Here is a 25756-nt window from a genome sequence, read left to right on the forward strand (position 1 = left end):
CTGTTAGCTTTCATTAAGTTCACGAGTGGTACCAGTAGCTCTGAGAAATCATTCAAATCAGTTTTGCCTCACTAGTAGCTGTCCCACTAGTACAACCAAATTGGCTAACTGGTGTGCAGAAATGTCATGCATTAGTGGGGAAAAAACTTTCCTAGTCAAACACAGTCGTCAACCAGTGCACCCTTGTCAGCAGTTCATTCTCCAACGGCCGTCACAACACTAAATCTGTATATATATATTTTTTAATTTAATGGGTCAGCGTGTTGTGAGAGACACTTCTATCTCACGCGAAATCCCACCCCAAAAGCCACCACCCCCACCCCGCCAAAAAAGCCACACAAAGAACAGTGTAAAAATGTCAAGAAAATCGGACAAAGGGGAGTCAAATAAACACCATATTGTCTTTCATGTCCACTTGAAAAGCTTTTCGAACCCCGACCGTAGTAAAGGATACGTTACTAGCTACATGTTTGAACAGGTAACTCGTAACTGTATCGGCACATGCTTTTTTTTTTTTTTTTTTTTTACAGTCGTGCCCCCAAGCTCGTTCATGACTGATAAGCTGGATGGCCTGCACCCATGTGGGAGTGTTTGTCATCCAGAAGAATCGAACAGTTCGTCCCGTCCAGTCAGTCCAATGTTGTAAACAAAAGCATCTTTGTTGTTGTCCACATGTGGCGGTCGCAACATACTTGAGTGCGCGCTGGGTTGCAGCATCTTGCGGACGCAGGCCTGTCGCCTGCGCGTCTCCTCGTCCAGCTGCTGCTTTAGCGTGGACACCTGCGCACCAGATAGTACCTTCATCAACCGAGGACTTCAAAACAAAGCAACAGTCTAAAACTATGATTAACACCAAAGAGAGTTGAGATTTTCTAGTCGGGGTTTTCTGACATTTCCTTTTTGATTTCTCACAGAAGCCTGGAGGTTTTGCGCTTGCTACTATTTCGAACTGTTCACAATTCCCTCTACCTGAGGCAGCACACACCATTTAAAATGTCTCTGATTCGGCCCAAATAAAGCTCAGTTGCTCTAGTAGGCTTTTCCTGACAATGTTCACTTTTTCAGCAGAAGCCTGAGTTTTTTTTAGGTTTTTCAGCTGTTCATCCATCTATGAAAAGGAATGGGGCATGATCCAAAGCAGACCACATCATTTGCCCAGCATCCAAAGTACAAGCGGCGCTGACCTGCAGGGCTGTCACCTGGGCCTGCCTCTCCACCAGCTGCTGCTCAAGGCAGACTCGCGATTTTTGCGTCTCCCCGGCGACCGCCTCCTCCATCCTCCGCCTGTCCGTCTGCGCCTAACCACACATCAGCACAAGCATGAAGAAGAAACCAAACGACGACACTGGCGAATGAAAACAATCAGGAAGCTCATCATGTATGCTTACAATGCTGTTGGCTGCACTGACTATTCCTGCTGCTTTTTATCTCACCTTCTCCAATGCCTTCCTGAGAGCACTTTTGTCTTTTCCCAACTGCATCATAGCTTTCTCCGTGTCGACCTTTTCCCGCTGTGGCTGCTGCTGCGCCACCTGGAGGTTCTTCACCTTGCTTTCCAGATTCGACAACTTGCTCTCCGGTCGCTCAGCGTTTTCCTGTGCCGCCCGCAGTACCGGATGTTGCCACTTCTGACTCTGTGAAGGGTGCAAACGGGTCTTATATTTACTGGGAGTCGTTGCATTGGCTCACAAAAACTCGGTAAAGCCGGCCGGGTATCCTCCATGGCAAATTGTCAGCCTTTCAAATTGCCATAGAGAATACCTTAACCGTTCAAAATTTATTTTTAGGTTTGGGGCTGAACTGTAGTGGCATGTCAGCCTATGAATGCCCCCCCCCCCGCCCCCCAGGAAGACAGCAGAATGTGCAACTTACATTTTGTTGGTGTACGGGACAGATCGCCATGCTGATTTCATCTGGTGCTTTGTGACACTTAGCTTGGGATGTTTCAAGAGCATTGATGCATTGACTGTCAGCTCCACCAGCAATAACTGCAGATGAAGCTGATGAGCTCTGGCCAAGGAGGTGCTTCACCATCTGCCATCGTAAGGTAGAAAAATTAGCATGTGCGAGTTTTAAGTTTTTATATACAGTATATTATGTATCAGGTTTCAATGTTAACTTTTGTTGCCCATTTACCCATGGGGCGATTTTGCAACATTTTTTCTAGCTTAAATTTAGACGAATAAATATACATTGTGGGAAGCGAGTGGTAAAATCCTGGTGGTATATCGATGCTAGTTTGGCTAGCTCATCCATATGAAATTCCCACCAATTCCTGTTAGCATCAAGGTAGATTTATTAAGTTAGGTGGTTTGGTTGAATATGCAATGTGAATAAAGTCATAAAGCTTCTCACGTTCTAACCTGCTGCAGGCTCTTGTTGTGTTTGTCCAGCTCGCAGTTTTTCCGTTCCGAGTCCTCCTGTTGCCTCTGAAGTGTCCGACTGCGTTCCGTCAGAGAGCGGTTCAGCTTCTTGCTCTCCGCCAGGGCATCTCGGCTTTCGTCCAGAAGATCCTGTGATGTCACATGTCGGGACGTTGGGATCAAAGCTCACACTGCTCAGGTTAGCGATATGTTCAGTGTCACCCGGAATCAAGTCGACCTGCAAGAGCTGCTCTCCATTGAAAGGAATGGAGAATTTGAAACACGTGTTTCAAACGATTCTACTCGGTCACCATTTTGAGTTAGGGCTTAGGTTTAAAATGAACGGCAATATTGAGAACACAAACAAAGATCAAACCGAGGGTAACATTTTTCATGGCGGTAAGGGAGGACCTGCAGGAGTCGTCGTTCCGTCTCGCTGTCAGTCATGGTTCTCTGCAGCTGCTTCAGGTTCTCCTGCAGCGCCCCCTCGCTGCTGCGCTGCTCACCCAGCGTGGCGGTCAAGGCTCGCACCTGCTCACCCAGCTGTCCCTGGCGCCGCTCGGCCCGGGCCAGCGCCGCGCTCTGCCGCTCCTTGCCGGCCCTCAGCGCCGCCTCGCTCCCTCTGAGTTTCCTCGAGACCTCGGACAGATTCCCCCGTAACGCCGTTGTCTCCGACTCCAGCTCAGATGCACTTTGGCGGGCGCGCTGCAGTTCAGACTCCAAAGAGCACCGATCGAGCTCCAGGAGGACTATACGACTTTGGGCCTCCTCCAGGGCTTCTTTTAGTCTCTCGTGTTCCGCGTGTGCTTGAGCTTGGGAGCAATCCATCTTTTCCTTGAACAGAATCATCAAAGTGTCAGTCTAGAGCAGGGAAGGGCAACTGAGCCTACAATGGCTAGTTGCCCTTGGCCCATAGTTGTGCATCAGAGATGAAGTCAAAGAAATAAAATTGTGTTTTTCAGTTAAAATAGGAAGCAGATTCTTGGTCACTGAATTTAAATGCAAACCTATTTGTGTAGTTTGCTTTGAGCAATGAAAGATTTCAACTTGAGTCGCCGCTAGTAGACCGATGGCCTGCATCCTGCTGTCTGAATACACACCTTGAGTGATTTCGACTCAGCCTGCGAAGCGAGCAGGGCGGACCGCAGCTGAGTCGCCTCCTCCTCCAGGCCCATCTTGTCGCGCTCGGCTGTTTCCCGGTGCATAAAAAGTGAGGTCTGGGATTTGCACAGTCGCTCTTCCATCTCCCTGTTTCCTGCAAATAATAATTGTGCTTGATTTTTAAGAGGCGCTCATGTGAACGTGCGTACACTCCCTACCGTCTTTCAACTGCTTCAGGGACTTGTGAAGTTTGGTCACCTCGCTGGCCGACTTGTCCTTGAGTGCTGACACCTGATCGCTAAGAATGTCTCGCTGGGCCTCGGACTGATCCTGAAAACATCCACAAATAGACCTTCTCTAATCCTCAAGTACAGCGGTGACTTGACATACGAGTGACTCAACTTTGAGTTTTCATCATCCAATTTTTTTTTTTTTTTTTTGCTGCAATTTGGCTGATAATTCACAATTCTTCCAAAACGAAGCTTCAAGCTGTTTATTGCTGCTTACAGTTAAGGTTTAATGTCAAAGTAAACCTAAAACAAAGGGAATTACAACTTGTGTAATTCAAAACAATAAATTATGCAGATGAGCCCTCAAGTCCACTAGCTAACGATATGCTTTGTCATGGCAATTACAATAACCCGTCCCTGTTCCGGCGGCGCATGGCCTGCGGTCGCCAGCCGTCCCTGTTCCGGCGCCGCACGGCCTGCGGCTGACATCCGTCCCCGTTCCGGTGGCCTGCGGTGTTGCTGTCACGTCGTTTTGTGCTTTTGTCATGGCTTTTTGTTTGTTACTTTGGTTTATTGTGGTTTTCAGGATTTTTTGTTTTAGATTTAGTTTTTCCAGTGTACCCCTGTCTGTGTTATTTTTTTTTTTTTTGTGCAAGTACTGCCTGGCTTTCCTGCTTTTTTGGGTCTACTACCATCACGCATATGTGACAATAAGAACGAGCCTGCATTCGAGTTTACGATTCGACCCGGTAAGAATTGAAGACATACTCTTTCTCTCCGTGTGTCCTTGAGTTCTCTCTGGAGTTCCTGCAGGCCGGCCTGGATGAAGTCCAAGTCCAGTTCTTCATCAGCACAGGACGTGGAAATGCCGTCTCCCACCGAGCCTGTGGCGAGCGTGTGTAAACCTCCTGATAACCGCATGTAAAGCAACAAGACAAACCTTGAAGAGGAAGTTTCCTCCTGGGAGACGACAAGCGGAGACGGCGCAGCGTGGAGCCCACCGCCAACACTTTGCGCTCCAGCTGGCGCCTCCGGCCCTCGCTCTCTCCCAGTCGTTGCGCCAAGTCCAGGGCGGCGGCCTCTGCGCGGCCCAGCCGGGCGTTCACCTCGCCGGTCTGGAGGGCGGCGTCCTCCAGGGTTCGCTGCAGCCGGGTGGCCTCGTCACAATGCTTCTGGTCGGCCAGCTGCTGCTGGGCTTGTCGGGCCTGCAGGAGCTCCCAGCCCCGACGCTCATCCTCCTCCAGCTCCAACACGCGTCTCTGCAGGGATGACACCTGATCGAATAGAACAGAGCTGCAATTACATTGGCTGGTAAAGCGCAGTAATTCTCAAAGGGTGCTACGAGAAGTTCATTTGTATTTCATTTACATGACAATACATTTGCATTCAGTGTTGAAGAACTGTAGTGTTTGTTTCATTCGTTTAGCCATTTTGCCTAAAGTCGCTGCATTAAAAAAAAATTTTTAATCCATCAATTAATAATAATCGGATAATCAGATACAATTTGACTTTGCTTTGAATTGCATAACCAACCGTTTTCCCCCTCCAACTGCTGTTCATTAAACAATTATTGGTGTTTATTTGATGTTGTTTAGAGATTGAAAACCCGAAACATTGTTTGGTGATTAAAAAACATGAAACAACAATTAAGCGACACCGCACAAGATTGATGATTCTCTCACCAACCTTTTTGAAACGGATTCAGTTACTCCTTCGGTCATGGTATGCCAAAGTAAGAGCAGATGTTCGCAAATGGCTTGTTTTTTAAATAATCACAAACGATTCAACAGGCTGCTTTCACGAAGGACTCCAGATAAGAGAGACGAATGACAGCTGAGAGGCTGAAATCAGAACATTTTGAGTGAAACCGCGGCTCTCAACGATTCCTCGATTATTAAAATAGTTGTCGATACATTTGCGAATTGATTTAGTTGCCCATTTGTCGATTAATTTGACACCTCAAATATATTCTAAATACAATTTGGAAATGTTTGCATCCGTTACTTTATGATTACAATGAACTATTTTCCGTGGGCATTTAATTTTTTTTTTAACTAATCCATGAAACATCTAGTCCATTCTTCCAAGACATCCATTCACCCTGGCCAGATGTATTGATCCCTGGATCAAAAGCAAAATGTGGGCAGTACCTGCTTGCTGGCTGCATCTCTGGCTGCCTCGCATTCCAACACTCTCTGCTTGAGGCTGAAGGCTTGGCATCGCGCTTCTTCGTGCCGTTGCTCCTCCTGACAGAGTTGCACCTGCAGCTGCTTCAGCTCTTGCTCCTGACTCTGCTTTTCACCTTCCAGGACCTTCACCTGTGATAGTCAGGCTTTGTTTTGTGTTTTTTCTTTTTCCTCTGACTAATTTCAGATCGTTCTCCAACTCTCAAAATCTTTCATATCATCGCTGTGATTCTTGCTTGGGATGTGAGACATTACTCCACCATATAGCTTTGGGATCATGATTTAAAAGCTATTGTTACATAATTCTGACATCCATACATGAATCAAGTCATTTTGTTTCTTTTTTCGAGAATTAATGTGTCTTCAAGGGGGTCTCAAACTTACAGGGGAGACAGTTTTCCCGAGGACCGTCTCATAACACTAACGCCAAATGACAAATAAACATCTTCAATCTTGAAGATAAGGATAAACACTAAAGAAGTGAGTAGGGCTCAGAAATGATGTCGTAACTTTTCCAACGGTGTGCAAATGAATTTGAGGTGTATTTCACTTCATGTCGAGGTTTCCGACCTGTCTGCGCATCTCCTGGTTCCGTCGGCGTGCCTGCAGCCGTGACTTCTCGATCTCGCGCATGCTGCTCCTCAAGGTGGACGCCTCCTGCTGCATGGAGGCGCTGCGCTCTTCCAAAATGGACAACTGCTGCTCGCGCTCCTCTGCCGCTCGCCTCAAACTGATGGGAATGAGAATTAGTGATGAAGTCTCGTTTCGAGCGCGGCACACACAAATGACATCCTGGAAACAATGAGATTCTTCACCTGCTGTTGTCGCTCTCCGCTCGCTTGACGGAGGCTCTGAGCTCCTGGTTGGAGGTTTGGGTGGCTTCCTTCGCAATGGTCTCATCCTCCAGTAAGCGTTGCAGGTTGAGGGCCTCCTTGCGCTGCTTCTCCCAATCCTGATTGCTCTCCTGGAGGGACCGCCGAGCATCGGCCAGCTCCCTCCGGGCTTCTCCCAGTTGCTCCTCGGCGTCCTGCAGCTGAGCCTGAAGAACCTCCACCTTCCACATGTTGGTCAAGGGTGGACAACATTATAAACGTAAAAAAGTAGAGGAAATCGTTGCTCATAATTAAACACAATTCAACATATTACAGTAATGTATCTGGTTACAGTGAACCCCACGCTATCAAAAAGGTTCAAATGAGACAGAAAATATTGTCAGTACAGATTTTAAGACAATAAATACTGGATTCAATTTCCCTTAGTTCCTATGGGGAAACCAAATAGGTTCCACTGTTCAGGTTCTGGGTGTGTTGGTTCATTTTGTGGAACAAGGTCAAAAATGTTGAGGCAGCTACTTGGGGAAAAGATGCTGCCAATGATAAAAAGTAAAAGTAACAAGGAGTTGAATTTCAAGTCCAAATGGGTGAATGAGCTCATGTAAACAAAGCAGAGTGAGAACATGACCTATATTAGTATCTATTTTTTTATTTTTTTTATATTTATATTTGGCTCCGGGGGAGGACGGGGCTTATCAGGGCCGGGGGCTAAGAGCTGTTTGGGCACACGGCCAGCTTGCGTCTCCTCGCTGAGCTCACGGTGTCGAGAATCCACAGAGCAGCGTGATAAACAGCAGCACACCCCCTGAACCTCTGAATGTGTGGGGGAGGAAGAGGAGGCCACACAGGATGATTCCTGCTCATAAACGCATGTGAGGAAGAACGAGCTGATCCGACCAATTAGCCTTTATGAGGAACACTGGACAATGCAGTACCCAAAACCATTTTTACTCGGCAACATGTACCGGTATATGTATCATATATCATTGAGTAGACGCACAAAAAAAAAAGCCTCAAGAAGCCATGTCTGAAAAGACACATGACCTCTGTCATTTGACTCGGTAGCGCACTCGAGATAAAACTTGAGTCAGTGATACACTTCAGATATTTGGCTTCTTACAAAATCATCCCCTACGGTCAGTTACGCAAGTAACGTCCAATTTTGCATACATGTGCATGAGAAGACCCACAAAATAGTCTCAAGAAGCCAAGCCCGAAAAGACACAGAAGTCATTCACTTTGATTTGAAGACACTTTTTTTAAACTCAGAAATGTACTGATTTTAGAAGAAAAAAAAGTCTGACCCCAGACCACAAAGCCAGTTTTACTTAGCAACAGTAAATTGATATATTTGGTCCACGGGTCTATAATCAGTAGGCCTGTAATAAAAGTGTCCAGAAGCCATGCCTAAAAAGATTTAGGATATCTTCCATATTGATTTGAAGCTGCCATTTAACAGGACAATTCAAGGATTCTTTGAAAAACAAACTTTGAAGCATGCACAGTATCTGGACACGTTGGTTTGATGACCCGGCATGAAATATGAAACTCTACTTACACCATAATTGAAGAAAATTTAGCTTCGAGGGTACGTTTACCTTCGTAACATAAAACATGATGGATTATGTCTATCATGAGTCTGCCCACAAAAATGCCGAAAAACACAAAACAACTCAGCAAACCTTTGTTTAAAGCAACTACTTCCGATTACATTTGAGCAGGTCCTTCAAAAATAACTTCTGTATTTTTCTCCATATTCCATCCGGCTGCCACCAAACTACATTTTTTTTAGACAGACGGCTGATGGTTAAATTCCATCACATTTTAGTTTTCTGCATTGCTTGTGGCCGGATCTTGGGAGCCAAGTTGGATATTTCGCCATTAAAACAGTCAACTCTATTAACTCCACAAACGCCTCGTGTGTGATGAAGGTCCCGCCCTGAAAAGAATCGCCGGCGCGACCAACTGGCAGAAATCTCTCATACACCCCTGAGACCCGAGGGTGTGAGGGTCCCTTCATCGCCGCCCGCGGCTTTAATTTTATATGACTTTCGCCCCCCCACCCCCTCCCCTCTTCGCCAGGATGAGATGGGGCAGTGTTGTGTTATGCGGATGAGAGAGGTGGGAGTGGGGTTGAGGGTCCCGGTGGAGCCAGCCTTTTGCTGTTACAAGGCGGAGAAAATAAACAGTCAGCCGCCCCCATTACTGCGGGCTTATTTACACAAGGGGTTAACACAAACTTTTGATTTCATAATACGGTACCAGGGACCCCCGATCCCACCGTTGTCCCGTCGGCCCTCCTCTTACTGATGCTGTCCAGCTTCTCCTGCTCTGCCACTCATATGCAAATGACGTCAAAATCAAATGAATGACGGGCCATTGTTTGGATAATGCTGAGTGTTGTGTTGTGGTGGTTTTGGGAACCAAACGAGTAAAGCGGCAAACATGTTTGGTTTTTTTTGGTCATTACATCATGAGATGCAAGCACATTGACAGAGCAACTCGTGTTCGGTTTTCATCAAGGCTTTTCATTTGAGGTATGATTCATTGTAGAGTGAAAATTTAAAAAAAGGACTCGTGCGGACAAATAAATAGAATGTCACACAAGGACAAAGACAACATTGAGCAGTGACCAAATGTCAGACTCTACTGCGGGCAAAGAGCCATTGAGAGGGGGGAAAAAAAAAAAAAACGACAAGTAATGAGGCAGACCAGGCTAACTAAAGAAGTCACACATCTCTTGAGAACATATACAGGGACACACACAACATTATGGAGCGAGCAAATTTCAAAATCTATTGGAAGAAAATGACTATCAGTGACAAATAATGACAAATCTAAAGTAATTAAGCAGACTTGCCTGAATAAATAGCTCTTTGGATTAAAAAAAAACATGGAGGTACACAACACTGTGAATTAACCACCTGCTAGGAGACTAACAGGAAAATGAAATATTAAGGAGAAATGCCTACACATGATGAGAAGTGAGGCAGTCCGGGTTGTCTCTTAAAGTCCACAGAAGGTAATCATGTATGCACACAACACTGTGGAGCAACCACGTCAAACTCCACAAACAAAAATAGGGACTCTTTCGAAACAATGCAGTCAAATTCGCAAAAACCAAGGCATCTGGCCAGAACAGATACGTGGCTTATCTATATGGAACATAAACACCAATGCACACAACCTTGTGTGGCGAACACATGTCACAATCTTGTGGGGAAAGCGAACTCCTATGGAAAAATGCGCTGAAATGGCCCCAAAAAAAAAAAAAAAAAGAGGAAGACTGGCTGGAACAAATAAGTGTCGTAACCCCCCAGAATATAGATCTTGACTCGCACAACAATGTGGAGCAACCGCCTGTCAGACACCAGAAAAGCGAAATGTCCCTTAACATGGCGTTTCTAAATCGCATAGAATACTGCGCATGGATCTGCTTTTTTCAAGCAGTTCACATAACTGTGGGAACCCTTCCAATGGTGGTGTTGGTCTGGCTCGTCTGCACTCATTTGCTACAATTTGACAGACCGAAGACAAGATAATCCCCTCTCCTGAAAGACAAATTTTCCTGCGAGATAAACATCTGTTCTTTTGGAGTGTCTAAATCACGGCACAGTAAGCCTCCTTTCGGCTTTATGAGCAGACTGTGAGCTCACTGCTACGCTAAAAGGACCCGGCGACCTGTCATCCCTTTCTATTTGTCAAAAAATAAGATCAGTGTTCATAGTGGGCAGCAGATCTCCTTTTGTTCAAAGTTTTCTTGTTAAAAAATGTTCAACTACAATAACCGTGAAAAATATGTAACACGTACGCCAGGGTACGTGTTGGCCATGTTAGCCAGTTAGTTAGTCTTTGAGTTATGTAAGGAATTCCGAGTCGAGGCCTCCTCAGGAAAAAAGTATCCAAAATGGAATTCCTTCTCCCCGGTTCTTGTAATGTTTGTAATTGATGTTGTATCCAAATAAAATTCCACTGCACCGAACGTGTTTCTGGGTGCTAAATACAACAAATATGATTTAAGAAAAATGATGGTCGAGCATAATCCTTCAGGGCTGAGTCGTACATCCGTCTCTATAAGAGCAGGAAGTACAACCTGAAGAAGCACAAAGCCACTGGACAGAATTTCCTGACCTGGCGCTGGGCTGCCTGCTGCTGTTGGTCCAGCTCACGCAGCTTCTCGCGTCCACTCTGCTGGGCCGCCTCGTGCGAGTTAAGCGACGCCTCAAAGTCTGCTCTCAGCTGCTGCGTCTCGCGCCGCAGGGCCGACATTTCATTCTGGAAAACAACAACAAGAAGAGGATGTGCGCAGTTAAATTTAAGGGGGAAGCTTCTAGGATGGAAGGATGGTGACGGTGACCTTGTCCTGCTCTTGTGCGACGAGCGCTTCCTTCCGAGTGAGCTCCAGATCATTGGTGACAGAGTTTAGATCCTTTTGGAGGGCAGCAAGCTTCTCTAAAAGGGACGCGTTCTCCACCTCCTTCTGGGACAAAGCCTGATCACCACAAACACATAATCGCCACTCTTATCGAACCGACTCTCTATCTGTCGAGATACATTCGAGTCAAGTCAAGCCAACTTTATTGTCAAATGTGCTTCATGTGCAAGATACAGCACAGATGAAATTTCTTTCCTCAGGAGAGAGAGGAGCCGCTGCGGGTGCCCGCACCGCCGTTCCTCCCTATCATTAAAGCGCCATTTGGCTTCTTGGTCTTGATATGATCATTCCATCCATCCATTTTCTGATCCGCTCATCCTCACAAGGGTCGCGGGGGTTGCTGGAGCCTATGCCAGCTGTCTTCGGACAGTAGGTGGAGGACACCCTGAATCGGGTACCAGCCAATCGCAGGGCACACAGAGACAAACAACCCATCCGCGCTCACACTCACACCTGGGGACAATTTAGAGTGTTCAACCAGCCTGCCGTGTATGTTTTTTTTGGAATGTGGGAGGAAACCAGAGTACTCGGAGAAAACCCACGCAGGCCCGGGGAGAACATGCAAATTCCACACAGGGAGGCTGCAGCTGGTATTGAACCCGGCACCTCTGCACTGTGAGTTCGACGCGCTAACCACTGGACTCGCCAATACTGGAATCCCAGGTACAAATCCTTAAAAAAAAAAAAAAAAAACTGTCATGCCCATGTGACAAGGTGACCATCAAAGGAAGGCTGTGGCTCGTTGGTCTAGGGGTATGATTCTCGCTTAGGGTGCGAGAGGTCCCGGGTTCAAATCCCGGACGAGCCCCCCCCTACCCGCTCTCTTTAACATAATGGCCTATGTGACAAGTGATGCAGTTTTACTCCATGGCTAACAAATTCCAAGCTCTCTTTGAAATGGGTCTTCTCTCACAAGCAAGGTGGCCACCGTACACTATCTGTGTATCCGGGTGTGATTCTTGCCTTTGGGTATCAGAGGTCCTGCTTTCCAGTCCCAATTTTCGTGGGGGCAATTGTCACACGGTGGTCCATGGGACAAAAATAAAAGTGTTGTGGCTCATTGGTCTGGGGGTCTAATAACCTCATCCTACTTCGCTACCTACTTTCCCAGCCAAACTATCTTCCTATCATTCTAACCATCTACCTATCTACTGTACATTCCTTCCTTTTTTTTTCTTTTGTCCTTCCTACCTGCTGTTTCTCACTGTGGGCTTTCATGATGCTCCTCTTGCGGTCCTGCTGGGCTTTGAGCATCTCCTCCTTTGCCTTCTGCACCTCCTCCCTGCTGCGCTCTGCCAATTCCTGGTGGAGTGAGCGCAGCTGCTCCTGCTGCTTCGTCATCTCCAGAAGCTGCTGCTCCTGTCGACGCCCACCGCCGTCTGTGAGGCCTCATCGTCGTCTTACGGTAGCATCATGTTCATCCTTTTCATCGGGGTCAAACCTTCCGCCTGCGTTCGTCCTCCAGCTGCTCTCTGTGAAGCTCGTCGCTGTTCTTCAGGCTCTGCAGGGCCTTCCTCTCCGCTTGGACTAGCTTCTCCTCCAGGTCGCTGCGCTCCTGCGCAACCTGAGCAAGCTCACGTTCAGCATCCAAACGCACTCGAGCGACATCACCTGCGCAAAATTATGGCTCGTAAATGTGGTCGAAATTGCACAAATTCTCTAGGATGGGCGTGTCTTTGAAGGGCCCCTGAACATCGCCGAAATGACCCTACAATGGCTGCTTTGAATCAACACAATACACTTCCTTAAGGCATAGATCTAGATTTATAAGCTACGTTAAATTTAGAAACTACAGTCAAAACACAATGTGCTCCTTGAAAAACTATTAGTTTGTGGGTAAAGTTTCGAAAGGTTACTGACTCTTAAAGAAAATGTTTTTTCTTTATTAACCCCCCAAGGGAGTGTTACTTTCAACGTGATAAGATTCCCCCAAGACTAAATTTAGAGTCTGCAGTCCAAAGACAAAAGGGCCCTCTAAATGTTCTTAGTCCGGGGGTAAAATTCAGAAGGTTCCTGAATCATTCGAGACAGTTGAATTGTCCCCAGGGGACAAATAACGGTTTTAAACTGAAAACAGATAGACCCCCAGGCAAAGCCTTCCCTCTGCCTTTATGAATGACCTCAGAAGTAAATATAGAACTTGCATTCAAACAAACAATGCTGCTTGCAGTAAAAGTTTCTGATTCCCAAGAAATTAATTCCGCGGTGGAAGAATGCCAGTGAAAGACATTTCGAAATGACTTCCTGCCGTCCAAATACACAATATTGCTCTAAATGTTCTTTATTCCTGCATAGCTAAAGTACCTGCATGAAAAAGAAAAAAAAGATGATCCAAGACATGTAAGCTGGCTTTCGCATTATAATGTCATGTTTATGATACCAAGATGGGATTGATGTGCTTGGAAAGTCATCTCCATACATGTGCAGCTGTTGCAGAGGTCGTACATCAATAAAACCGGTTCTCTTGTGGGCCCTTTGGAAAGGCTCCACGGACAGAGGGGGTTGGTACGTGGGTGAGGGTGGGGTAGGTGTTACAGTGTGTTTGTGTGTGTGTGTGTATATATATATATATGATGGACGGGGGGGTCTACTCACGCGTCAAGGCTTCGTTAGCCAACATCACGCTGCGCCGCTCGGCCTCCATGCGACGGCACTCGGCCTCCAGGGACGAGGCCAGCTCATGGCTCTGGAACACGCTGGTCTCCAGGGACTGATTCTCGGCTCTGGAAGTACAAACGCAGTTAGAGGCTACAATTTTTGCGGGCAATGTTGAAATGTCACTATTTTTGTCTTTTAAGGTGTTAAAAAAAATTCGCCAAAAAAAGAAAAAAAATTTGACCTAGCTAACATTCAAATATCCATTTTCCGATCTGCTTTATCCTCACAAAGGTCGCGGGGCATGCTGGAGCCGTTTTCGGGCAGTAGGCGGGGAACACCCTGAACCGGTTGCCAGCCAATCGCAGGGCACACAGAGACGAACAACCATCCGCGCTCACACTCACACCTAGGGACAATTTTGAGCATTCAATCAGCCTGCCATGCATGTTTTTGGGAATGTGGGAAGAAACAGGAGTACCCAGAGAAAACCCACACAGGCCCGGGGAGAACATGCAAACTCCTCAAAGGGAGGCCGGAGAACGGAATCGAAACCACGACCTCTGCACTGTGAGGTCGACGCGCAAACCACTGGACCACCGAGGTGCTCCGGCAATGAAATTAAACTCGATATTTGCTTTTCCCACACAAAAACCTGAGTGCCAGCAGCTCCTGCGCAAGGTCGCAGGTTTTGCGCTCAGCTGAGCAGAGTCGGACTTCCAGGGCCGCCTTGTCCTTGGCTAGATCGCCTTTGTCCGCGGCGACTCTCTCCAGGGTCGCCGCCTGCTTGTCCAACTGCCTCCTGCTCTCGCAAAGCTCCTCGGATGTGCTCTGCACCTGCCTGCTCACCTGCAAGCACGGAGACATCATTGCAGTACACCTAACGACACATTTGAATTTGTGCAGTTCTGAGAGGTCTACTTCACACGGGGATCATTTTGTCGGGCTATAGTGAATTTGAACCACAGGAAATACTGTCTAAATGCAGTTCCAGGAATAAAAACGAGCATTTACATTGTGGGAGTTTAACTTTTCAGAGGTCCAGAAACTTTTTTTTTTTTTTTTTTGGTGGGGGTGGGGGGTGTACAAAGTCTGTCCATGAGAAAAAGGACAGAAAAATCGTGCACTTGCATGGAGCCGTAACACAATGGCTGAGTTTTTAATGGACCTCAGCACCCTCTCATGTTTATTATATCATTTCGAGCACGGCGGAAGGTTTAAAAAAGCAACAATCAGCGTAATTTGATTTCCATCCAGGCTAAATTGAAGTCAAAGTAAATATTAGCGCACCGCGTCTCCCGGCTCAGGCTGGATGACACCCAAGCTTTTTCACATTTATTTGCACAGCTCGCTTATCTCAAAGTGTTTGGATGGAATTTGTCCATTTTGTTTGGTTTGTTAAAAACTACCTGAGCTCAAATGCGGAGGTCCTGCTCGGGCGATAATAAAGCAGAAGAGGATTCTTGTCATTCTTCCGCGGGCAAAGAATGAGAAGACTTTGGCGGTGCAAATTTACGAGTCTCAAACTTAAAAAAGCACTCTGACGCTCCATTTATCTTCCTCACATTTGTGCACTACTCTTTCTCCCTACTGCCTCATAAAATACTTTTAATAGCACTTCAAGCTTAAGAAAATATCAGTTATAAAAAGACAGTAATGATACGTAATAGAATGAAAGTTATGTACTGGCCTTTGTCTCTGCAGTAGCTTAGTTTGTTGAGAAATACAGACCTTCAGCTTCACAAAAATATGACATTCAGGAATGACAGATTTTTTTTTTTCATGTAATATACTTAAAAAGAAAATTTTCCTTAGAAGGACAAAATCACAAAAAGGGCCAATATGACACAGAATGGCAGCTTCGAACCAAAACATCAAGGTTCCTGTGTCTTTTCCGGTTTGGCTTTTTGAGACTTTTTTTGTGAGTCTCTAGATAAACAGGTCGACCAATTTTCATGTTTCGAAGTTGAAGTGGCTTCAGGGGCTGAATTTTCCAAATTGTGGGGTCACCTGAAATTGGCCCCTGCAAACCAAAATATGAGATTTCCTGCATCTTTTCGGGTTAGACTGCATCAGACTTTTTTGTGGGTCCACTCTTGATCGACATGTCTTCACGTTACCAAGTCAAAATGGCTTTGAGGGCTGATTTTAAAAATATTGAGTGTCGCAACTCCAGGACGTACCTGCGAGTGCTGCTCCAGGTTGCGTGCATTCTCCTTCTGCAGTCGCTCCAGGTCGTCTTCCATTTTGCGCCGCGAGTCCCACAGGATGCCCTGTGAGTGCTTTAGGGATTCTTTTTCCACCAGAGCGTTCGTCTTCTCCCGTTGCAGCTGGGCCACCTCTTCCCGGGCCACCGCCCGCTCCGCTTCCGCCTCCCGACGGCGGTCACCAAGCTCCGCCTTCTCAGTTTCGGCCTGAAACCGGGGGACACAGCGGGACACGGTTAGGGCGAAATAATTTTCAGCCCACTTATGTGAAATGGAATCCTTTCTCTCCGCACACCTGATGACCTCTCAGGACATGAATTTTTCATAATTTCAGTCTTCTTTCATTGTCGTTAACGTGGCTTTCTAACCTGCAGTAGCAGGCGGTTAAGCTCCACCTTGTCCTTGGCCAGGCCCTCACTCAGGGCCACCATCTTGTCCAGGGAGTCTTTCAATCCCGCTTCCTGGTGGTGCAGCTTGGCCACTAGCGCTTCCTGCGTCGCGCTGCGACACTCGGCCTGTGTAAAGAAGCGTCATTGTGGTCAAACCGTGGATAAGGACACAGACGTGGTGTTCGAACCTTGGTGAGAGCCAGAGCCAGGCTAGCCTTGTCCTCCTCTAGAACCTCCTTCTCCAAGCCCGACCGGCTCAGCGCCTCCCTCGCCGCCACCAGCTCCCGCCGGAGGTCCGAGTGCTTCCCCTCCAGCTCCTCCAGGCTTTGCTCGCTGGAACGTAAACGCATTTTCTCACGCCATTGTGTCATCAGACAAACAAGAAAAAAAAAAAGCCCCCCAAGCAATAATCCATCTGGCCTTTAAATGATGGAACGGCACAGGCGACCATGAATCGGGGATGGAGCTGGATCCCCCGAAAACTTTCATTTCAATTTCAAACTCATCGTACGGCAATAAATGGCTTACAGATGATATGAATTGTGGAAAAATGCATAAAAAGTGTCAGGACGCTAGCATGTGGGTGTGTGAATTTGTGTGTATGTGTCGCACCCTTGCTGGACCCCGGAGCGCAGCCGTGCCAACTGCAGCTCGGCATCTAGGTGCTGCCGTCTCAGGGCCTCCAGTTCGCAGCGCTGGGAGTCGCACTCCTGTTGCACTCTTGCTAAAAGCTGCTCCACACCACACTTCTCACTAGGAACAAAGATGAATAGCATAGTGAAGGGCTACCAGTTTGATACATCTGAAATGACAAATTTGCTCAAATAACGATCTAATAATATGCTATTGTTATTTGTTCATAATGAATAATATTCAAAACAGTGATCCATCTGTTGCGTTTTATATATTTTAGTCCACGCAGCAAGTTATGAGGTTAGTAGCTCTTCAGAGTGGCTTGTCGCTGACCACGTGACTACTTGTCTTTGTAGTGAAGGTTAACCCGGTACCTGGACATGACATCCAGCGAGGAGCGGTATCTGTCCCTCTCCCAAACGGTTTCCTCTAATGCCTTTTGGACCTCCTGGCTTTCCTTCGTCACTTGCCGGATCCTCGCCTCCAGTTCCGTCTTGTACGAGTCACCCTGCTGCAGTCGACTACGCAGCAAGTCGGCTTCTTTCAGTGAGGCCTCCAGTTGACTAGAAAGATCCTGGAAGATTGTGTAAATTTTCTACCATGTAAAGCGGAATTGTTTGTGATGGATAATATCAGGAAACGGGAGGCAAACCTGAATCTGTTGCTTGTGCTTGTCAAGGGCACCCTGCACAGCCATCAGGGTGGCGATGCTCTGTGGAGAACAATCAAGAAGACCTCCAAGTGTGCCGCCGTCACCTTCATTGGACACCAGCTGGTGATCCATTATGGATATTTTTAGACCGTGGATGTTTGTACACATTGAACTTTTGTTTTATTCTGACCTGGTGGACCTTGCAGAGTACTTTGTGCAGGGTTTGGTTCTCAGCCTTGAGGACTTCCATCTCTCCTTTGTCCTCGCTTCTGCTCGTCTCCTGAAGGGTAGACCAGGCAGGTCAAACAAACCGCAAACTTAAGCCTGACCTTGTCCGGATGGCAGCTGATCAACACCCCCAAGTTGATGAAAGCCTTGAGAACAGCTAATTGAGCGAATCTAACCCCAACTCAAAGTCTCACCATCCTGTCCAGGCTGGCATCCTTCTCGCTGTTTTGGCTGCGAAGATGCTTTACTGTATCCATCAGCTCCATGAGCCTGAATCAGGAAAAAAATTACATTGTCTTGTTTGGTTGAGTCCTATTGCCAATAAAAAAATGAATTTGTCATTCCAAATGGCTTCTGAAGACTGAATTCTGAAAAAAATCAGTGGCTTCACTCTATGCCTTTTCCGTTGGCTTTGTCTTCTGGTACATCCTGTCGTGCTGTCTTTGACTGAAGCTAATCGAATCAAAATCTGTTAATCAATCAATACAACCGTCTCTGAAAATTTTTGGCTTGACACAAAACGGCATAGCCTCTTTGAAGATTCGTGCACCCTGTGATGATAAACACGCATGCTGGATTTGCTGAAAAATGGACGCATTGGTGGTGGGTGTTAATATTTTTTAACTCCCCAGAAAGGGTTAAAAGGTGGTGGTGGTGAGGTGGTCCCTGAAAATATACCAATTTTCACCAGAATGGAGAGGTTTGCAAAATTTTCTGTATATGTTAAAACACTCCATTCTGTGATTATTTTCCCCCAAAAACAAGAACTAAAGCAAAACCCAGAACAGAAGCCTCAAGTAGGAGGCATTAAAAAAAAAACATTTTCATTGTTCAGAGAAAACAGGCTCCTTCCTTTTCTCTACCTGGAGTTGAGTTCCACTTTTTCGGCGTCCCAGCGGCCCTGAAGCTGCATGGCTTCTTGGAGTTTATCCTTCAGCTGCCGCTCCAGCGCTGACACGTCCACGCCACTGGGGGCGCTCTCCTGCATGGCCTGGCCCTCCAGATGACGACAAGCCACTTGAAGCCGCTGGCCGGCAGCGACGTACTCGCTGCGCATATCAGACAATGTCCTGGATGACACACGAGCGATATTAAGGGTAGCGCTCCTGTTTATTTGTCTTTTACCCCGAGCCCAGTGGGACAGGAAGTAATCGTACCTGTCTTCGATGTGAATTTTACGGAACGTCTGTGTTAAAGGGAGGAAAGGAAAGCTGGGACAGGACTGTAAAGTTTAATACCTAACAATCCTTTATGTCCTCCAGAGGTGCCTAATACGTCGATCGTGACTGACCGGTAGGCCACGGACTGGTCCCAAGTCGATCGCGAGGAGTGGAGGGGGAAATTTATGTGTCTGTGTACGTGTTTTTAAATATTCTGTATTTTTGTTTTAGTGCACACTGCACCCTAAGCATCCCATCAGTTTCACATTCATAAAAAGGTATTTAAAATAAAACAAAATAAAAAAGCAGATCACCTTTAACCTAGGGCAGCGCATGATCCGCCTCAGCGCAAGTTGTTAGCGGTCAATGGTCTGCAATTGCAGCTTGTGGTCAGAGCTGTTGTGATACAGCTTTTTTTATTATTATTATTCTCATTCAAAGTTTGTTTCATGTGCCATTCAAAGAATGGGAATCTGGAGTTTTCCGCAGTTAACACGCTGCAAAAGTGCAACATTTCAGTGTTTAACTATTCAATGGAGCTTTGGGATACAAGGGACGACACTTATGAAGCTTTTCGAGATACGAACTGTCATTCGGCTGAATTTTCGCTTTGACTTGCAAGTACAAATAATTTAAATAGAGCTCTTTATAGATGCTTTGCGCCATCATTTGTGTTAATTTAGCTGGTGCTTAAAGGGTTTGGGAAAAAAAAGCAACCATCGATGTCAACCATTAGCATTACGTGTTAGCTTTAAGCTAACGGACGTTCTTAAAGCAATGTTATTTGTTTGATTTAAAAAAACAACAGCAATTGTGTTTGTTTTGGATTTACTTTGACTTTCTTTTCCAAACTGTTGCTTGTTGTGAAGTGAGTTGGATCGGCCAAACACTGTCATGGTTAAAAACTCCTTTTCCGTGTGAAAGGGGCTCGTGAGGGATTGCATGTGCTTTTTGTTGACTGCACACTCACCTGTCAGCGAAGGTCCTGAGCTGAGTGAAGGCGGTCCTCAGGGAGGCGGCCTGGCGCCACAAGCTTCTGACGTGTGCCTGCTCCCGACTCAGGCGGCAAGACGACGTCTGCGAAGGGGGAGCGTATATGAGCGTGAGTGTGTGTATGTGTGTGTGTGTGTGTGTGTGAGAAGTGGGTTGCAGAGACGTTAGCGAGAGATGGCACCTCTCATGTTATTGTGATTCCAAACAGACGCTGTCCTGGAAGTGAGCTGGCATACATACAAGTCATTGGATTTCCCTGAATAAACACACATCCAACATTTACGGCAACAAAGGGGGCCTCTTAAACACCACCCATTCCACCATTGCCACTTGGAATGTTTTCAAAGGAAAAAAAACAACGGGAGAAATAATGCGGGACTGACTGTTTGGCTATGAAATTACTAAAGTTAACCATTGAGCGATCCTGTGGACATTTTGTAGTTTGTACGACACTGGCTCGCAAGTTTTGATTTTCACGTTTTTCTACCAGATGGTGCAACTCGTTTGCCATTCAAAACATGAACGAAAAATGTTTTTTTTTTCTGTTTTCGTCAAGTTTGGCCTGCAGAAATAATTTCAATAATATGCTGCTCACCTCGTGAACCTGGCGCAAGCGCGTATCGCACAGCTCGGCGTCCTGACGTGCTTTCCGCAGGCTTTCTACCAGGCCCTGGTTGAGGGCGTCTGCCTTCTCCAGCTGTTCTCGCAGAACACAGTTGACTTGGCCCAGGCTGCCACATCTGGAAATACGACAACGGCAACTTAGCACATCTGCGTTAGCTTAGCTCAAGTCAGATGCATCCTGTTACATGTGTTGATGCGATCTGTTTGCGTACATGCTGGATGATGTTTTGTATTACCTAATGATGTTTGTGGTGGATTTGCGCAGCATTCGAGACAACTGGGATTTCGGAAATATCCAATTTGGAGTTTATGGGGTCTGACATCAAAGACCTCCAAGTATCCATTAAAAACAAAAACAAAACATGGCTGAGGACCTCAGTAATGTTTTGAGTATTTGTTTTGCTTATGAACTGAACAAAATTTGGTCAGCTTCAAGTGGGAAATTTCCAAATTGATGGTTTCCTGTCAAGGTTTTCATGACTAAACCTGCCCGTCACCAGTGATAAGCAAGTCTATTTCATTTTTGAAAGCAGGCAAATTCCTGCTGCAATATGATTGGCTGCTTGCAGAAGTCCGTAAACAAGCCGTTTTATTGAAGATAATTAGAGGGGCCGGTGGATTTTTTTTCCCGCCCGCTTTCTCTACTGAGCAGAAAGGGGAGGGGTGAGCAGTTGCACACATGAAAGGGGAGGCGAGGAGGGACGAAGACGACAGCAGATGCTACGTCGACTGGATCGATGGATTAATGTGCATTGGCCGACCTTCTCTGTTCCTCCTCCAGTTGAGCGATCTTGCTCCGGATGCTGATGTTGAGATCTTGCACCTGACGTTGGGTCGAGTCCTGGTGGGCCTGCAGCTACTCACATACGCACACAGAGACAGTGGTTGGTTTGATGTATATACAGGACAGATATGTTGGTACACACCAACAGTCGCATCTTCTCCACGTCGGAGGTCTTCTCCAGGACTTGTCCTTCCAGCTGGCCACACCTGCCCTTGTACTGGAGGACCTTGAAGGAAAAATCTGGATTCTAATTGAGCCACATACAGTCTAAAAACTCATTTCGGCATTTATTTCACAGTCTTGATGTTTATTATTCAATTTGAGTTTCTTATGAGTGAGGATAAATAGAGTCCTGCTACAGTGCTCAATAAAACGGATATCAAGGCTGTGGAAAAAAATGCTCAGACTGCTTAACATCTGTGTGTTTCTTCACCTTGGTCTGGAGCCTTTGGACCAGCTGGACCTGCTTCTGCTGGGCCTCCTGGAAAAGCAGCAGCCTCTGCCTGTACCCTCGATCCTGCGCCGCCTGTTGTCGGGGCAACATACTGTCTTGGTCCGAGTCTGCCGGTGACGGCATGCTCAGCATATGATCCAGCTGGATGGGGAGAGAATTCTTTTGTGTTTGGATCAACAACAAAGTGGTTTAAGTTGGTCCGTGTTCATTAGGGTTCGGGTTTGTGGAATAGGGTTTTAGATGGCATGGCTTCTGGTTCGAAGGTGACTTCTTCAAGTTCAAGTTCAAGTCAACTTTATTGTCAAATCTGCTACATGGGCAACATACAGCACAGATGAAATTTCATTCCTCTCAACCATAGGAAGGAGAGGAGCCGCTGCGGGTGCCCGCGCCACCATCAAAAGAACAGTGCTCGCTAAAGTCAACAAAAAAAAAAAAGCTGTGGGCAACCTGCTCTACCAACTGAACCAAAGCCACCCAGCAAAACCAGCGTGCTGTTGTTTTCTCTACTGGTAGATGATGAAACCAGCAGACCAGCTATCACCTAGTAGGGTCCCAGGATCTTGTGTGACCTTGCTGGGCAGATGTGTCTCAGTTCATCTTTGCTGTTTTGTTTTGTAAGACCAGTTCGCTGGGTTTTATTTTTTTAAGCAGGGTTGAGAAACAGTGGCCATTCACCACATTGGTTCTTTGCTGTTCAAGCTGATCACATGACCGGGTTTAAAGGTTTCAAAGTGACAACATTCTGGCAAATTTGTACTTCAGTTTGATTCTGAAAGTTACACAGCAGGGTGGGGAATAAGCTGCTGGAGAGTCAATGGCACGTACGTATGTTTTTGTTTTTTTTTGTTTTTTTTAATCGAGCACAGAAGCCTTGATGTCATTTCAGGACTCAAAATGGTTGCTATGGTTGCTTTTGATGCCGCACCCTGGGCGTATGCGCACGTTTCCAACGCCCTCTTCGCCTTTGGAAATATGCTTCAAATTATCTTTTTTTTCTAGATACGAATGATTTGTGCCCCTCCTCGCCTTTGTCTCCTCTGATAAATACTTTGAGGAACCGCTTTGATGTGGCTGCCAGCGAGCAAGCGGAGGCCCCCAAAAAAGCCTTTGGTGTCGTTGCCAAGCCGAGATGGCCGAGGGTGCATTTTCATGACGCTCCTTGCGAGCAGCTGATCGAACCTCTCGGGCCGCGTCTGCCACATCTGGCGGGCCGGCTCAGCTGCCGTGCAAAAGTTTGGACCAGCTGCTGCCATTTTTTTCCCCCCTCAAGTCAAGGGCCTTAATAAAGGGAATTAATGGAGCGTGCTATCTGGAAGATTCTTAAACACAGCTGGAATGGATGTCATCGCTGAGTGCTGGCTGGAAAGATTCTGTTTTATCCAAGAGGAGACTGAGGGCCATTGCAGAAAAGTGGAGACTGTGGAGTCCAAAGCGAAGGCAACAGTTGTTTTGAGCAAAACAGCTCAAAGCATGAGTAAATGCTTTGGGGCAAAGCTTTGAAAGTGGTTGCTTTTTATTGTCTTTCCCGGTTTTTACCAAATTTGACTCTTGGGATGGGAACAATTTTACTATGAAATTGTCATTTTTAGTGGTTAGGATTCCTGGTTTTCACCCAGGCGACCTGGGTTCAAATCCTGTTGCGGGTGTGGAGTCTACACATGATTTGCCATCTTGTAGAGAAAAAAAACTACACTTTATACTAGGAAATAATAAGCGTAAGTGATGTAGTACACCACTGTCCGTTAGTGGTTTGGATTCCGGCCCCGACTCCAGTACAATACTGACCATTTTGGAAGATGAGAAATTGGGCTGTGAGAAGTCCTGGTTCGGTAAGGAAAACCTTCCTCAAGCTGTCTTATCCTGTCCCATGTGGTCTAGCGGTGAGGATACCTGGTTTTCACCCAAGTGGCCCGGGTTCAACTCCCGGTGTGGGAATAGATATCTGCCATCTTTCCTTTGATTGTCATGCAGAAAAAAGTCTACTATCTTGAAAAAACTAAGTCTAAGTGATGTGTAGCTCTTTTCATGGGCGGGATTTCTGGCCAGACCATTTTTGGGAAAATGCAGACATTTGGACAATTAGGACTCTTGGTTTGGTGAGAAAAACCTACTCGAACCAAGCAAGCGCTGTCCCATATGGTCTAGCGGTTAGGATACCTGGTTTTCACCCAGGTGGCCCGGGTTCAACTCCCGGTATGGGAATAGACACATGCCATCTTACCTTTGATAATATCGCAGAGGAAAGCCTATTTGTTATTCTTCGAAAAAAAAAAAAAGTACACAATTATGAAAAAAATAGCTGTAAGTGATTGCTTCCACTGTCAAGTAAAGGCTTGGATTCCTGGTTTTGGTCTGAGCCCAAGTGTAATATGTGTGTCGGAATTGCACAACAACCTAGCGTATACATCTGGTTGCTAGCAAGGACTTAAATGTATCCCCATGAGGTAAGCGTAAACATAAGTGTCAAACTAATCAACTGACTTTTATAGTCTGGTTGAGCAGACAGAATGCATGCAGTGTTGTCACAAATGGTGACTTTGTGTGGCACGTTAAAAAAAAAAAAGGGGACCTTTTTCTTCACCGTGACGGCAGGAGAGGGGGGGGGGGCGCACGGAGGAGACGGCGGTCCCCACAGGGGAAGCCTTCATGGACTCCCTCTTTCGCAAAAGCTTTTACAGTTACATTCACAAAGGGTTTGGTAATCGTCGTCATTCTAATGCCGAGTCCAAAATGCCCCCTGAAGTCCAACAAACGTCCGAAATTTTCGAAGGAAGTTTCGAAAGTCAGAAAAATCTTCGGACGTCACATTTTACATATTCCTGATACTAACGTTAAATTTCACAGAATTACACAAAACAATAGAGGGTTGGTTTCAAACAAAGTTTAGTTTAGATTCTGACTTTTTCTCAAGAAAATGTGATTTTGCTCTCATAGTCTAAGTAAGAGTCTCTTGTATTTTTTTAATGACTTTTTGTGTTGGGAGAGGGGAAATATTTTGTCATAGGATTACCAGTTTTTCAATGACTCTTGTTTCAAACAAAGTTTAGTTTAGATTCTGACTTTTTCTCAAGAAAATGTGATTTTGCTCTCATAGTCTAAGTAAGAGTCTCTTGTATTTTTTTAATGACTTTTTGTGTTGGGAGAGGGGAAATATTTTGTCATAGGATTACCAGTTTTTCAATGACTCTTCAATAAACTCTCCATGAAATAACTTAAGTCCTCCACTTCCTGGTTTGAGTGATATATTTTCCATTTCTTAGGAGTGAAGTTTTAGAGTGCCACTTGTTACCTTCTTCGTGAGGCTGCACTCTTTGACTTGCTCCTTGCAGTCCATCACAGTCAAAGAATCCGCATCCTGTCGGTTCTCCTCCAAGGCTGCCTCATCTGCCACCAGGAAAGCAAATAACACAAAAATTCACTTTTTCCCCAATGTGCTTATTGGAGTTTTTGTCTTGCCAACCGACCGTCAGGTGACTCGGCCAGGTTCCTGGTGATAATGCGGCGGATACAGGTTGACACCGGTGCCTGTGCAACTCCGGAGTTCGGTTCATGGCTCTCAAAGTCAAGCAGAGACTCCTCTAGTTTCTGCAAGTCATTGACAGCGATTAAAAATATGCATTTTAAAATGTGTTTGGGCTCATTTAGGGTTAAACATTTGTAGATGCTAGTTGTCATGCAGGAGTACTCATTTATTTGAGATTTAAGATCCACATACAAAGTATCAAGGTGGTTAAAGTGGAACTATTTCTTGTGCCATTCCAGAATTGGAGGACATTTTCTGTTCCCCCTGAGGAAATCTTCAAAATTCCATGCACAGACTACACAAACATGCACTTGTGGTGTCAATTATAGTTGTCCGTCGTAAGCGTGATTCCTAAATATTATT

General features: G+C 46.1%; 1 protein-coding gene and 3 non-coding genes across 4 annotated transcripts; 3 read left to right on the top strand and 1 right to left on the bottom strand.

Annotated features, from left to right (window-relative positions):
- Nucleotides 1-355: 355 nt before the first annotated feature.
- crocc2 (ciliary rootlet coiled-coil, rootletin family member 2) lies at nucleotides 356-25267 on the bottom strand (the record flags this gene model as incomplete). Its single annotated transcript, XM_086115740.1, has 34 exons — nucleotides 356-780; nucleotides 1185-1298; nucleotides 1434-1634; nucleotides 1873-2034; nucleotides 2364-2513; nucleotides 2775-3197; nucleotides 3464-3618; nucleotides 3683-3794; nucleotides 4463-4578; nucleotides 4635-4968; nucleotides 5845-6012; nucleotides 6451-6610; nucleotides 6696-6934; nucleotides 10845-10988; nucleotides 11071-11205; nucleotides 12340-12507; nucleotides 12590-12759; nucleotides 13744-13871; nucleotides 14399-14592; nucleotides 15927-16157; nucleotides 16319-16465; nucleotides 16528-16672; nucleotides 16952-17092; nucleotides 17347-17546; nucleotides 17625-17744; nucleotides 17815-17904; nucleotides 18047-18122; nucleotides 18716-18922; nucleotides 19983-20089; nucleotides 20601-20745; nucleotides 21391-21485; nucleotides 21556-21639; nucleotides 21847-22008; nucleotides 25160-25267. Coding segments are annotated over 34 exons (5517 nt in total), but the record flags the coding sequence as incomplete, so codon positions are not given.
- Nucleotides 11885-11956, top strand: trnap-agg (transfer RNA proline (anticodon AGG)). Its single transcript has one exon. It is a non-coding gene; the product is annotated as a tRNA-Pro (tRNA).
- On the top strand, nucleotides 23734-23805 carry trnae-uuc (transfer RNA glutamic acid (anticodon UUC)). The gene has a single exon. It is a non-coding gene; the product is annotated as a tRNA-Glu (tRNA).
- On the top strand, nucleotides 24001-24072 carry trnae-uuc (transfer RNA glutamic acid (anticodon UUC)). Its single transcript has one exon. It is a non-coding gene; the product is annotated as a tRNA-Glu (tRNA).
- Nucleotides 25268-25756: the final 489 nt, after the last annotated feature.

This window comes from Hippocampus guttulatus, chromosome 7, assembly GCF_054856545.1.
Source record: "Hippocampus guttulatus isolate MCC_2025c chromosome 7, RoL_Hgut_1.0, whole genome shotgun sequence".
Taxonomy (NCBI): domain Eukaryota; kingdom Metazoa; phylum Chordata; class Actinopteri; order Syngnathiformes; family Syngnathidae; genus Hippocampus; species Hippocampus guttulatus.